This window comes from Artemia sp. Qi Xiang Cuo, chromosome 6, assembly GCF_049724085.1.
Source record: "Artemia sp. Qi Xiang Cuo chromosome 6, ASM4972408v1, whole genome shotgun sequence".
NCBI classification, from domain to species: domain Eukaryota; kingdom Metazoa; phylum Arthropoda; class Branchiopoda; order Anostraca; family Artemiidae; genus Artemia; species Artemia sp. Qi Xiang Cuo.
Window position 1 is genome coordinate 77254888 of NC_142799.1, and position 13345 is coordinate 77268232.

Consider the following 13345-nt stretch of genomic DNA (forward strand, 5'->3'; position numbering starts at 1 on the left):
TTCACGAACATAAGCCGCAAGGCCCCCGTGTTGACGTAACTCCCGGTTCCGAATAAACAAGGTATATCCAGGTATATCTAAAAGAGCAGAATTGTGGTCCTTCAACCAGGTCTCCGTCAAAGCAAACACATAGAAAAGATTAAGTTAACCTAGATTCGCTAAAAAATCCAATGTCGTATTTAGGCCCTGAAAATTCAAATGAAAAATACCAAAATCTTCCGATCCACCATGCCGATACTCAACATCATGGAAATCATAACTAAAAATAAATTTAGAATCCTCAGGGGGGTTAAAAGCTGGAACCACAAAGTCCAAATTTCTATTAATACATTCATTAAAATAATTATAAAAATTAACCTTCTTTTTTTCCAAATCAATTATACTACGAGCCCCCAGGGGTAGAACAAGATCTCTAACCACTATCTATTAAAGATCCAAATGGCCTGTAGTGACGAATAGGGCATGTACCAATCACAATTAAAGACACTCTCTCAATACTCACAACAAAAAATGAAACAAAAATAATGAAAAGATAAAACACCAAAAGAAATAAGGTAAAAATTCTAAATAAAGGCAAGCGAAGAAAACAATCATTATTAATCACCAAAGAGCACAATATAATCACACAGAGGGTATCCAATCTAAACTCTAACAGCCAATCCAATTACTTAACTTTACATCACAAACTATAAAAACAAATATAATTTTCCTTGATTAACTACAAACAAGCAAAACATTCACTTCTGCTTTCCAAATCGACCTCTTTGACTACGCCCTCCATAGTCATGGCTAATAACCGGTCTAGCAAGTTCAGTAGTTACATCATTCTGAAAATACTTAGCGATCGATCCATCAGGGCGTTTAAATTGAACACAAGGTGGGAAAGATTTAGAAACCCATGCATCAAAACCTGCCTCTCGTAACTGGGCTCGCTTATTAAATAAAATTTTTCTAGCCCGACGTAACTCAGGGGTAGCATCATCACTAAGAAACAATTCCTTAAATGGATCAATGTTCTTATGCTTTAGTTTATTTGCACAGCGTAATAGACCAATTTTTGTTTCCTTGTCACTTAGTTCAACTTTGAAAAATTTGGCATCCTTCTTACACTGAATAACTTTGAATGGTGGTACTGTAGGTTGTTCTAAACCCACTTTAACAATATCCTGGAACAAAGCAACAGCAACATTTTCACTTTCGCAACCTGCATTCGAAACAATTATGTTTTTACCCCTCTGTTCAATTTCTAGTTTAACAAGCCTATCCGACATTTCCAAAACTGCATTTCCCTGGGCCTTAGCCTCATCAACAAGAACTGATAATTGTGATTTCAAGGATGAGTTCTCATTTGTTAGAACTTCAATTCTACTATCATGAATAGCAACTTGAGAACACTGGTCAGACTTGGTCAATTCTAATTTGGAAACACGATCGTCTAGTGTTTTTAACTTATCGTTCACCATGTCTAGTTTTCTACCATTTTCTTGGACAGCTTCAAGTATTTTATTAAAATTCTGTGATAAAGTTTCCACGGTAATTTGGGTGATAGAACTTCCGGTACTAGTAGCTGTAGAATTCAACGGGTTTTCTGAGTCCTCAGCGGGATGATTACGTTTGCGATTACGACCCATACCAATTAAAGTAAAGAGACTTCGCCTACTTCAAATAGATAAATTATTTGTTTACCCACTCTGATCTTAACGTAATGTTGGCTTTGGCCTTTAATTACTGGCACGGCTAAAAATGTAACCAGGACAGGTATGCCTCAATAATGGCTAAATATCAAACTTGGGTGATAGAAACGGCAACAGGGGAATATGGGCTTCGAAAATCCATGAAGTAATCCAAATCTGCCACTGAACACTGATAACAAGCACCCTCGTGTGAACTATGCTGTTACTCAGGCAAGAGCATAATGATAATTCAAAACATTAAACGAGCCTTACTCGCAAGGGGGGAGTTTGACTACCCCCCGAAAATCTAAAAAACGTGTTGTTTATAATCCTTTATATTCCAAGTTTTATAATCCAAACGTTGCGCAATTAGAATCCTTTTTTACTCAAATGTAATTACTATAGCTATTTACTGCATATATTGATCTTCACAGTACCACAGTAAATTAGATTGCAAAACTTACTAATCTAATGGTGCTCGTAAAACGTTCCAATTTCGTTACGAAATAAATGTTCTTTTACTTCACTGAGATTAGATTGCGAAACTTACTAATTTGATTATGTTCGAAAAAATATCTGTTTTTAGATAGGTGTGATCGCTTTGAACTCTGAATCAATACATATGGCTCTTTACTTCTGCGCTTAGTGTTTAGTACTATTAAGTTTTATATCACTGTTTTCTTTGAAATTTCTCTTTTTGAAGAACTTTAATCAATGCTCTTGTAAAATTCATATCTCTTTCTTACCGACTCTCTAAAACGGTAGACTGGCTCTACTGTATTGTTTAAACTACCAATAATTGTTTTTCTTTGGAGTTTTATAGATTTTGCAAAATATTTCCTTCCATATAATTCTAAGAAAGGTTCCTCTCGATCTTTTACTTTTTTTTTTAGCAGAAGCTAAGTTTTTTCTCTGTTTTAGTGGTAGAAAGATTTACAATTCTTCCTCACCGCCGTGCATAATACCCACACGAGTTTCCAACTTAGAGACGGCTAATGCCTCAGAAATTCTCTATGTGTATATCATAGATGACAAAGCAGAAAAGTTCGAAGACTTTATAGTGAAGAAGGGCGTACCAGTGGATATCAAAAATAAATTTAACCAGACTGCACTATTTGTAGCTGCTTTCTCGGGCAGTGAAAAGACATTGGTAAAATTACTACAGCTTGGGGCAGACCCTAATAAAGGCTGTGGACAGTTCTTTAGATATACGCCAGTGCATGGAGCATGTTTCAGTGGCTCCCCTCGTGTACTCACATATCTTGTGGAAGCTGGTGGTGATCTCAGGCGAAGGGACGAGTTTGGAAGAACTCCCCGTGATTGGGCAGTTGGGTACCTTAACAGACCAGCTCAGCGTATGGAAATCCTTGCTGTGATTGAATTCTACCGGGAATTGGCCACTTCAGGATCTTCCAAGGCGGTTGACGCTTTCAAAAAGCCTAAATCCAAGACTTTAAGATCCATGGCACAAGTAAGTTAACTTTTTAGTTTATATATTATGGGGCCAGGGGTGGGCATCCGCTAATTTTCGTAAGAAGAATGGAGGCCCATTGATATTAATCATTTATTTAGATAATAATATGACTTCAGCTCCCTATTTAAATATGATGCCATTTGTAAACACAGACAATATTTTTTTCTAAAGTAGGGTAAGTTGAGCGCCCATTACAATAGAGAAGAGGGCGTTACAACACCCTAAATTTGTAATATCCCTATTTGGAGCTCTTAGTTGTTTTGTCAATGAAAAGGTAGTATGGTCTTGGAAAAAAACCAAAGCTATATACCCTTTGTAGGATTTTGTTTTAGTGAGTGGAGGCAAAATCAAAATGGGCAAAATATATTGAAATATGTAAAGAATTATTGGGAAAATTCTGAGATTCTTCCTCTGGGGGATGAATTTTTTTTCAATAAAAACACAAAAAGGAATTCATTCAAAATCTAGTTGGATGTTTCCCCCTCCCCCCAATCAGCACCATTGCATATAATCTGAAATTTATTTCACTGATGGACAGCTTAAACCACCAAAAGGTGAATCATGAACAAAATGGCAAATTAGAGAAAAATTGTACTCCCTTCCCTTTTAGTTACCTCAATGTCTGCTATGTAACTGTATTAAATTCTGTTAACCATTGTTTATTATTATCATTACCGTAATCTGATTTTCTCTTTGGACATTTAAGATAATTTTAGGGAACTATTCTTGTCGGTCGAATCTAAAAATTATTACCGTTATATATTTTGGTACTGGTGCGTAATATGGACACTTTTATATATTGTACAAGGAAACCAGTCAGGAAAAACCCGTCAAACTAGCTATGCTCAAGAGACGGCTAACAAATAACTGCAAAGCCGTGGTTTCTCAATGAGTTACAATATTTAAACGATTGTTTTTTGGGGTTTAAGAGGGAAAAGGGTACCTAGGTTAGGTTACGTTTGTAATATATGCAATGCTTTAACCCTCCCTCCCCCCAATGTGCAAATATATAGCCCAAATTTGTTTATAAACTATTATATATTCATCCTATTTTATTTTATTAGCATTAACCAAACTTGACTTTTTAGAAGTGACCATCTAATGCACCAGTACCTATATTTTAATGTCAAATCACTTCAGTAGATACGGTATCGAGACTAGACCCTCTTGAGTCCCTCTCGAGTTAATTCTAGACGGGCGACCATGATTTTTAAGCGTAGCGACATTTTTCTGGTTATCAAGTTTTTTTTTCTTAATATTAACCTAATTAATTTCGACCTTTCACATTTTTTAATGGGAGAACCTGATTTTGAGTCATATTTCTGGGCAAGTGGGGATCAGGAGAAAAAGAGAAAATATTCAGTTTTGAGATTAGAAGACTCGGGAATTATAGTGCAATTATAATTTGCCTAGTCGTTTTGCTAATCAACTTTAAGAAACAAGTTTTTTTTTCAAATACAAGGAAAGAGAATAGACTGTAACCCTCTCAACACTCTGCAAATTTAAAGTGGTTGCTTGTGTCGTACAAAAAAATAACATACTTTCGATATTTTCGTCGAAAAAATGAAAATTGTTGAATAATCAATAAAGTATTTTGAATGACCCATTGTGCAATTGTTATAGTGTAGTGAAGCGCAAGCACCAGCTTAGAACGCTGTAAGGTAAGGAGGTTGAATCCAAGGAACATTTTTGGGGTTATTCTCTCCTTCCTGAAGTTGTCCTTGTCTAGGAGAAGTAACCTCTCCGTATAAGATCTTTTGAGTAAACATGATTATTAAATCAGTAAACAAAAAATAGAACAAAATATGAATTCTGTCCGTGTTAAAACTTCAACGTCTCTTACATCTGATGATAATTGAATACATTATCAACCATATTTTTTTTAAAATAATACAGAACGAAGTGTAAAAATTCCAAAATTTTGGCCAAAAAAAAGAGTATGAAAACGCAAAAATAACAAGGGGAATTGTATTTACAAGAAACTGTAAAGCAAATCCTACAAGATTTTGAGATTCAAGAAGGGAATGGCCCTATCACTTCCCTGCCACCTTCGAACCTGACCTGATGTTTAGTTGACTTGCTTGACTTAAATCTCATCCCTCCCCTAAGGTCGTTCTCCGGTCTCTTCTTTCACCGATGTGGCTAATGATGTGGCTCCCATATGAACTATCTTCTGCCAATCGGAGAAGGTAATAAGTGTTTAGGGACGAGTAATCGTATCTTTTATACGCAAAAAATATTTTAATTATCCATATAGCACCTGATTTTTTTATTTTTTTTTTTTATTTATTTATTTTTTTATTTTTTTTTTTTTTTAATAAGGTTTGGATCTGTGGACGTTGTCACCTTCTCTTTTGTAGTTCGAGAAATGGTATAGAATAATGCATATTATACTTGCTCACTGGTAAGGGGCATTTTCACAAACTTGTGACAATTCAATTTTATTATCTTTTTAAATTGAGGGAAGGAGGGTTGCGAATGATGTATTGGTAATAAAGTTTTATTTAGGTTCTTCGTCCGTAACAATGGGCAGGGGCCTTATTTCTCAATTCGTTTTAATATTCAGGAGTACATTAATCTGCAGACTAAGCGACTTAGAAGGCTTAGTGAGAATATGTAGCGCGGATATCTGAAGCATATGTCAAGTCCCAATAAATCTAGCGACATTTTGTGTCTGAAAGTTATTTCTTAGGAGTATTTCTGTTTTCCATTAGAAATTCGCTTAGATTTTGCTTAAGCTATTTTTATAATAGTAGGGTAGATATCTAATAAAGCGAAATTAAGACAATAGTTGGCTCATAAATCAAAACCCAAGGAAGTAAAATTCAGAGTTTGGTTGTGTGTTTATTACTATATGGCACCACTCAAATTAACTGAATCCTTTGTTACGCGCCCCTTCCCACTGTGTACCTTAGATGATTGATTGACAGGCAGGTTTGCCTTTTTTAGTTCGGCCGAGTTTATCAAACAGTTCGTGGCAACGAACTGTAAGTAAGGAGCGACCCGGCTCAATAGCAACTGAAACTCTATAAAACGGAATTTTGATACCAATAGATACAATAGAAGAATCAGTTTTTTATGCTGATTTCAAATATATAAGTTTCATCAAGGTTAGCCTTACCCATCAAAAGCTACGCGCCAGAGAAAATTTACCTTATTTTCGAAAAAGGAGAGAACAACCCCTAAAAGTCATAGAACTCTAATGAAAATCACATCATCAGTTTCAGCGTATCAGAGAACCCTACTATAGAAGTTTCAAGCTCCTATCTGCAAAAATGTGGAATTTTGCATTTTTTTGCCAGAAGAAAGATCACGGATGCGTGTTTATTTGTTTGGTTTTGCTTTTTGTTTTGTTTGTTTGTTTTTTGATTTTCCCAGGGGTGATCGTATCGATCCAGTAGTCCTAGAATATCGCGAGAGGGCTCATTCGAACGAAAATTAAAAGTTCTAGTGTCCTTTTTCAGTGACCAAAAAAATTGAAGGGCAACTTAGCCCCCTCCCAGGCTCATTTTTTCCCAAATTCACCCAATCAAAATTTTGAGATAGCCATTTTTTCATCATAGTCGAAAACCTAATTAATATGTCTTTGAGGATGACTTAATCCCCCAGAGTTCCCGGGGGAAGGGCTGAAAGTTATAAACATTGCCCATTGTTTACATATACTATTGGTTATTCGGAATTGTAAAGGCGTTTTCAGGAGGAATTTTTTTTCTAGTGGGGAGTCGGAGTAGGAGTTACGAGGGAGGATCTTTCCATGGAGGATATTTCCTTGGGGGAAGGAGCATTTCCATGAAGTGGGCGCCAGATTTCCCAGCATTATTTAAAAAGCGATCAGAAATTAAATAAAAAAACAAGTTTTTGTCAACTGGAAACAAGAAGCAGCATTAGAACTAAAAAAGAACAGAAAGGATTGCGGCTTTGAAAGGGGGCACCCCCTTTTAAATACTTCGCTATTTATACTAAAGTTTTTTTATTACTTTAAAAATAGCTATCTAATCGAAATTACTAATCTGTATGGTTCATGGGTTTGTGTTTTGAACAAAATTCGAACGTTAGTGCAAAGAGGGAGATATTGACTAGGGAGCGAACTCCCTAATATACGTAATAAAAACATGCGAATATAGTAATTTGTTAAGTAAGTTAATTTGTAAGTTATGTCAGAACAAAATTTCGAGAAAGCCAATTAGCCAAAAAAAGGAAAATTAATATGCGAATTTTGTTTTAAATATTCATGTACGGTGAGCCAAAATCAAAGCTGCATTAATTCAAAAACGTTCAAAAATTAAATAAAAAAAAAAAAAAAAAATTTTAACTGAAAGTAAGGAGCGATATTAAAACTTAAAACGGACAGAAATTATTCCGTATATGAAAGAAGCTGTCCCCACCTCAACGCCACGCTCTTTACGCTAAAGTTTGACTCTGTCTCACAAATTTATCTTTTAAAACAATAAAAACTTTAGCGTAAAGATCGAGGCGTTGAGGAGGTAAAGAGCGAGGCGTTGAGGAGGGGACAGCCCCTTTCATATACGGAATAATTTCTGTTCGTTTTAAGTTTTAATGTCGCTCCTTACTTTCAGTTAAAAAACTTGTTTTTTTAGTTAGTTTTTAACCAAGTTGACATAGGTCTGTAGGACCTGAGAAGTCGTTTTAAAACAACCAGATCGAATGCCATATATTAACCCTTTCAGTCACGAATTTTAGCCTGGAAGGTCAAAATTATGAGAGTAGCGAAAGTCAACCATGTGATGGATAAGTACTTACCAGGAATTTTTTCAGATTTTTTTCTGAACGTCTTCTTTCTTTTCCACCATGTACTTGAGCAAGGACAGTGTGACCAAATTTATTCAAATACAGTATAAAACCAATGAAAAACTGAGACTTCAAATATAGTACAAAAAACGAGAAACTGAATTGACAATGATCCTTTTACGTTTCTTTAGGTTTGTGAAACTGTGCGAAACAGTTTCGCGATTCTTCCAGGCAAAGTGGGACGTTGCACTTGGTACACATGAACCTAGTCTTCATGATACAGGGGGCATTTTTACACCTGTTTTGGGCGGCAAATTTTTCTGGCCAATGAGCAAAGGAATCTTTCTTCACGGCGGAGCAGGGCCTACGAAATTTGAGTTTTCGTTTCCTACGATTTTCGGCAACCGAGTCTTCTTCGTCACTCTCCTCCTCTTCGCTTGAAGGAAGAGATCTGGGTCGGCCTCTTCTTCTAGGAGTGTCTTCAGACATAATGAGAGTCTCTGCTATGTCGAGTCGGAAGGTGAACGAATCGACAATGTTATTTTGTCTCATATTCTGTGCCTTGCAAATCTCGACATATTCAAGCCAACTGTTGACTACAGCAAGATCGATCAAATGGAATACGAGTCTCAAAGTCCATTTTTTTGATCGAATGAGGGTCCTATAGTAGGATACCATCTGGTCAAGCTTATCAACCCCACCCATACTCAGGTTATAAGCCGCAATAGCTTCTGGCTGCGTCACTTGTACCTCTGTCTTCGTTTTCTTACACCACTTCATCACGTTTTTTACGTTGCCGCTTCCAATCATGTTAGAAGCGACTATCACCGATCTACAGTCCATCCACTTGATCAGACATACTTCTCCACTCACTAGCTCGTGGAACGCCCCCTTCCTTTCTTTTTCAGAGACGTATCAGATTCCAACTTTGCGCCAAGAACTCTATTCGCTCTGATCGTGCCGGTGCCATACATACTTTTCCGTTCAAGCTCTTCAAGGAGCGGAATACTCGTAAAAAAGTTGTCAAAGAATATTTTCGTATGCGGGCGAAGCTGGACGCGACCAGCAAGAGCTAGTACCATTCCAGGTCCCAGTCCGAACTGCTTCTGCTCTTCCGTCAGGATAGTTTTCTTACCCTGGTAAACATCAAAAGTGAGTATGATGCCGTTACTGTTACAAAGCATAAAGATTTTTATGCCCCACGGTGTTGGCTTCCCCCTGATATACTGTTTTATGTCCAATGCACCGGTGTACGGCACCATTTGCTCGTCGACTGATACATACTCAGAAGGTACGATGCTTTCTGTCTTTTTCAGGACCCGGTCTATAACCGGACGAACCTTCCATACGCGATCGGTGTTCTCCGGGTCTTTAGAGAGGATATCTACCAGATGAAACAAATTTCGGAGACGCGAAAACCTATTGAAGTTCATGGCGTCTGCTATTAGAGGTATCCGAGTCCGACTACCCCAGTACATGCGATACCTTGGGAATTTAAAAGCACTCATCGCTATATGAATACCTATGAACCTTCTTATTTCAGAGGCTGTTGTACCCAAACTTGAGCCGGTTTTCTGTACAGAATAAAGATTGGTCATCTCGGCGGCTAACTCATAAAATTCACTATCAAAATATTCTTTGAAGTAGTCTATAGGCTCCTCGGGACCAAGTGGCGGCGGCGCCGGGTCGGCATTGTTGATAACTTTCGAGAAGATCGCATTCTTCCATACGAGTCTGCGTTTTCGATTTTTCGGAGGCGGGGGGAGGAGCGGCTCATCATCCTCAACTTCCGATAATGAATCTTCATCCGTATCGTGTGGCTGCGATAGATTTACTGACGCCCAATCTTCACCTTCGTCATCTGAGTTTGGTAGGTCCGATAACTCTGAAAGGTCTGAGTCGATCGCGTCCAAGACATTCAGTATGTCAGCGTGACGAACTCGACGTGGTCGATCATTGGATGGACCTGGAAAAGAAGATAGTGAGTCGCTTTTACAGAAAAGCGACATGACAGGAAAAAGTTATCACAGATGTTTTAAAATAATACTACCAAAAGTATGTTCCACTGACTGTACCATATATTCTGCTATTGAACTAGAAAAGTTAGTATCAAGTCACACTGTCCTTACCCAAGAACACGCTACTTCGAAAAAATCTGCGGCATCTATCCAACGCACTAGCGAGGTAAACTTTTTTAATAGATGGGGTAACTAACTGAAAAGGACAAATGAACCCCTTTTTTCGCGTATTTTCATGGTAAATCTGGTAAAAAAAATGCATGAAAACATACCTGGTAGATCCATTCTTTCGAGTACGGATGTGCAACAACTTCAAAATACTGCTAAAAATCAGAATTTAGCATCATCGGTTTGAAACTTCGCCAGTGTCTTTTCGCATTACTTATTATTATGGAGCGCATACTCGAGTATCGCTGCCACCTACAGGGTCCAAGAAGACCAAGCGAAGCTGTGATGTTCTCATGTGAGAACATGGTGACTGAAAGGGTTAATATCACGAGGCCATCATCAACTCGAATTTCATAGACTGAAATCTATCGAGTTTTCCCGCACCATCACAGGTTGTAGTTACAAATAGATTATTGTGACACACATGTGGATTGCAGTCACGCACTGAGATGACGTTGGGAATTTCCTCAAGAGATTCAAGTGTTTGGGTCTGAAAACCTGTTTCTCGCTCTAGTCCTAAAAATTGTCACACAGTTTGAATATTTTAGCCTGTTTTCTAAGGTTTTGTTTAAGGACGTTCTCATAAAAGACGTAATGATAGTAAGAAAAAAGATACTTCAAATCAGACAAGTACGCAAGAGCCTGGGGATCCTGATCCCTCCAAAATCTCACAATGTTTACGATTTTTTCAAGGTTTCCTATAATATGCATTAATTTTGAAGTGTTTTCTGTTCTAGACTACTTCATCCTCTGCAAAAAGTTCATAAATTTGTGACTGTCACCAATTAATTGAATAATCTGCGTCACAAAGCTGCATTTCATGGGTCCACAGTTTATATAATTATCCAGTATGATCTTTCCCTATCTCACCGATTGTAAAAACCCGGACCAAGGTGCGAGTGCTCCAGAGAACGTTTTTGCAGATAGAAACATAAGCGGAATCAGATCTTTTCACGGGTAGACAAGTCAGACTGTGATCTAATCGGAAACAAGTGGAAACCCGCTATTACGAATAATACACTTTGTTGGAAACAATCGGAAACAGACTAACCCGCTAATGCAGAAAAAACTGGGAGGAGCTTTTTGTTCGTACCGAGAATGAAGACCAGAAATGATCTGCTATAAACTTACTGGATAATTATATAAACTGTGCATGGGTCTTAGAAAAAGCTATTTTTCTTTTTTTTTTTTTTTTTTAATATTAAAAAGTTAATTGAAAAGAAATGTATACCCAAAATGAAATACCCAAATGTATACCCAAAATCGCATTGTCAGAGTTCAACGAGTGAAGAGCTAAACAAGTTTTCAATTGAATCGGATATAGTTCTTGCTGAAATTTGTTGAACTTGTGTAAGGAACTAAGCACATATTACAAGCGTGAGTACTTTGGGGTGGAAGATTGGAACATTTAGTTGTTGAAGTTTGTTACCTGTAGTGCCCCCCTCCCCCTTCGTATCTGCAGATTGTATAATGGCAAAATACAAAGAGTTCGATCTTGTCCTAGCTTCATTTCAGGGATACCCCTTATGGCCATCAGTAGTTATTAAAACCACCAAAGACCAGAAAAATCAAGCTAGATACCTAGTCTTTTGCTACGGTACCCACTCTGAGCATAATATAGCTGAAGCTCATATCCGCAACTGGAATGAGCACTTTAAAGAAGCTTGTACAAGGACAGATAAAGATGTAAATAAGGCTTTTGAAGAGCAGCGCCTATTCCATGATATTTTCAAGACTAAGAGTAAAACCTACCTGTCTCTACCCAAAAAAAACTAAAGTAAAATCCAGCCTAGCGCCGTCAACTCCGACTTCCGCAGCAGCATCAACTTTAAAGGAAATAATAAATGAAACTCAAGAGGAACTAATCAACGCTAAGTCCAACCTAATGAATGACATTTCTCGTGTCGTATCAGACACAATGAAAGATCGCCGAGCTTCTGAAATTATCAGTGAAGATATTGTGAACGAAGTTTATAATTCTATTTCCCTTGAATATAATGCTAAATTTGAAAAAATTGAATCAACCCTTCAAAGACTTTATAATGCTGTGAACTTGCTTGAAAATAAAGTTTCTATAATAGAGGACAGGGTTGACCAACTTGAGCAGGATACCTTACTTGACACCCTAATTTTCTACGGTGTGAAACCAAACCCCAATGTGGAATTGATGGATAATCTTATTGAAGTGATAACAAAAATAATGGGCTTGCAAGATTTCAAAAAAATGGACCTCTTAAAGGCTAATCGATTCCGTCAGCCTGCTACTCAAACTGAGAATGTGAAAATTGCCCCCATCCTGGTAAAATTTTCTAACTTGGATATTGCTCGAGAAGTGTTTGCAGCAAAAAGTAAGTTGGTTAAGTCAGGTGTATTTGTGTCTGAAAACCTAACTAAAAAGCGTCGCGATCTATTAAACGCGGCTCGCAGCACCTTTGGTCCAAGAAGTGTTTGGTCTGATCATGGACAAGTTCTAGCCAAAGTTCCGGGTGAAACTCGTATGCGTAAAATAAACTATTTGCATGAATGCATTAGTATGTGACTTATTAGTATGTTTCTTAATTTGTAAATGGCTTACACAGTTCATTAATCTTCATTCATTTACTTTATTTATTTTTTTTTTAATTGTTTTTTCTCTTTCAATCCTAATGGCTCAGTCCAATAATAACTACTGTCCAATTATGTAGTTGTGTGTTTGCAATCATTTGACAGGTTTTTCTTTTTCAGTTGATTTAAGTAAGTATTTTTTTTTGGTTCATCCGGTGACTTTAATGGACTCCAAGTAAAACCTGTTTTTGTGAATTTTTTAAGCCATGAGAGTCGGCTTTGCGAGCTTGAAAATAATCCTTTCGATGTAATTAGTATCGTAAATAATTATGTGGGTCAGGCTAATCAAAGTCCGATTAGTATAAACCCTATTTGTTACAGTAAATACGTTTCGGATTTTGGGGGAGAGGAGGTTAACAAAGGATATTATTGTCTGACTGTATTTAAGCTTAATATTCAGGGTCTCTCCTCGTCATTAGATAATTTAAGACAAATTGTTTCTGATGGACAGCCTGATGTTGTGGGTTTATGTGAGACGTTTTTGAATTCTTGCAATGAAATGCTATTGGATATCCATGGTTACAAAATGGAACGTATAAACCGCTGCAAGATGGCTAAGGGAGGTCTTGCCATGTATCCACCGTAAGTAAAATGATTAATTCTTTTAGTGACCAGGGTGATGTCAACTCTTTGGGGGAACGTTTTGCTGAGTTACAAAA

At 37.2% G+C, this 13345-nt stretch overlaps 1 protein-coding gene across 1 annotated transcript in view; it reads left to right on the forward strand.

Annotated features, from left to right (window-relative positions):
- Positions 1–1771: 1771 nt before the first annotated feature.
- The window catches only part of LOC148951613 (uncharacterized), a 45014-nt gene continuing 33440 nt past the window's right edge, over positions 1772–13345 (forward strand). Inside the window, exons 1-2 of the mRNA XM_089091164.1 lie at positions 1772–1839; positions 2595–3144. Coding sequence (XP_088947290.1) covers positions 1772–1839; positions 2595–3144 — 618 coding nt within the window. The remainder of the gene's footprint in view (positions 1840–2594; positions 3145–13345) is intronic.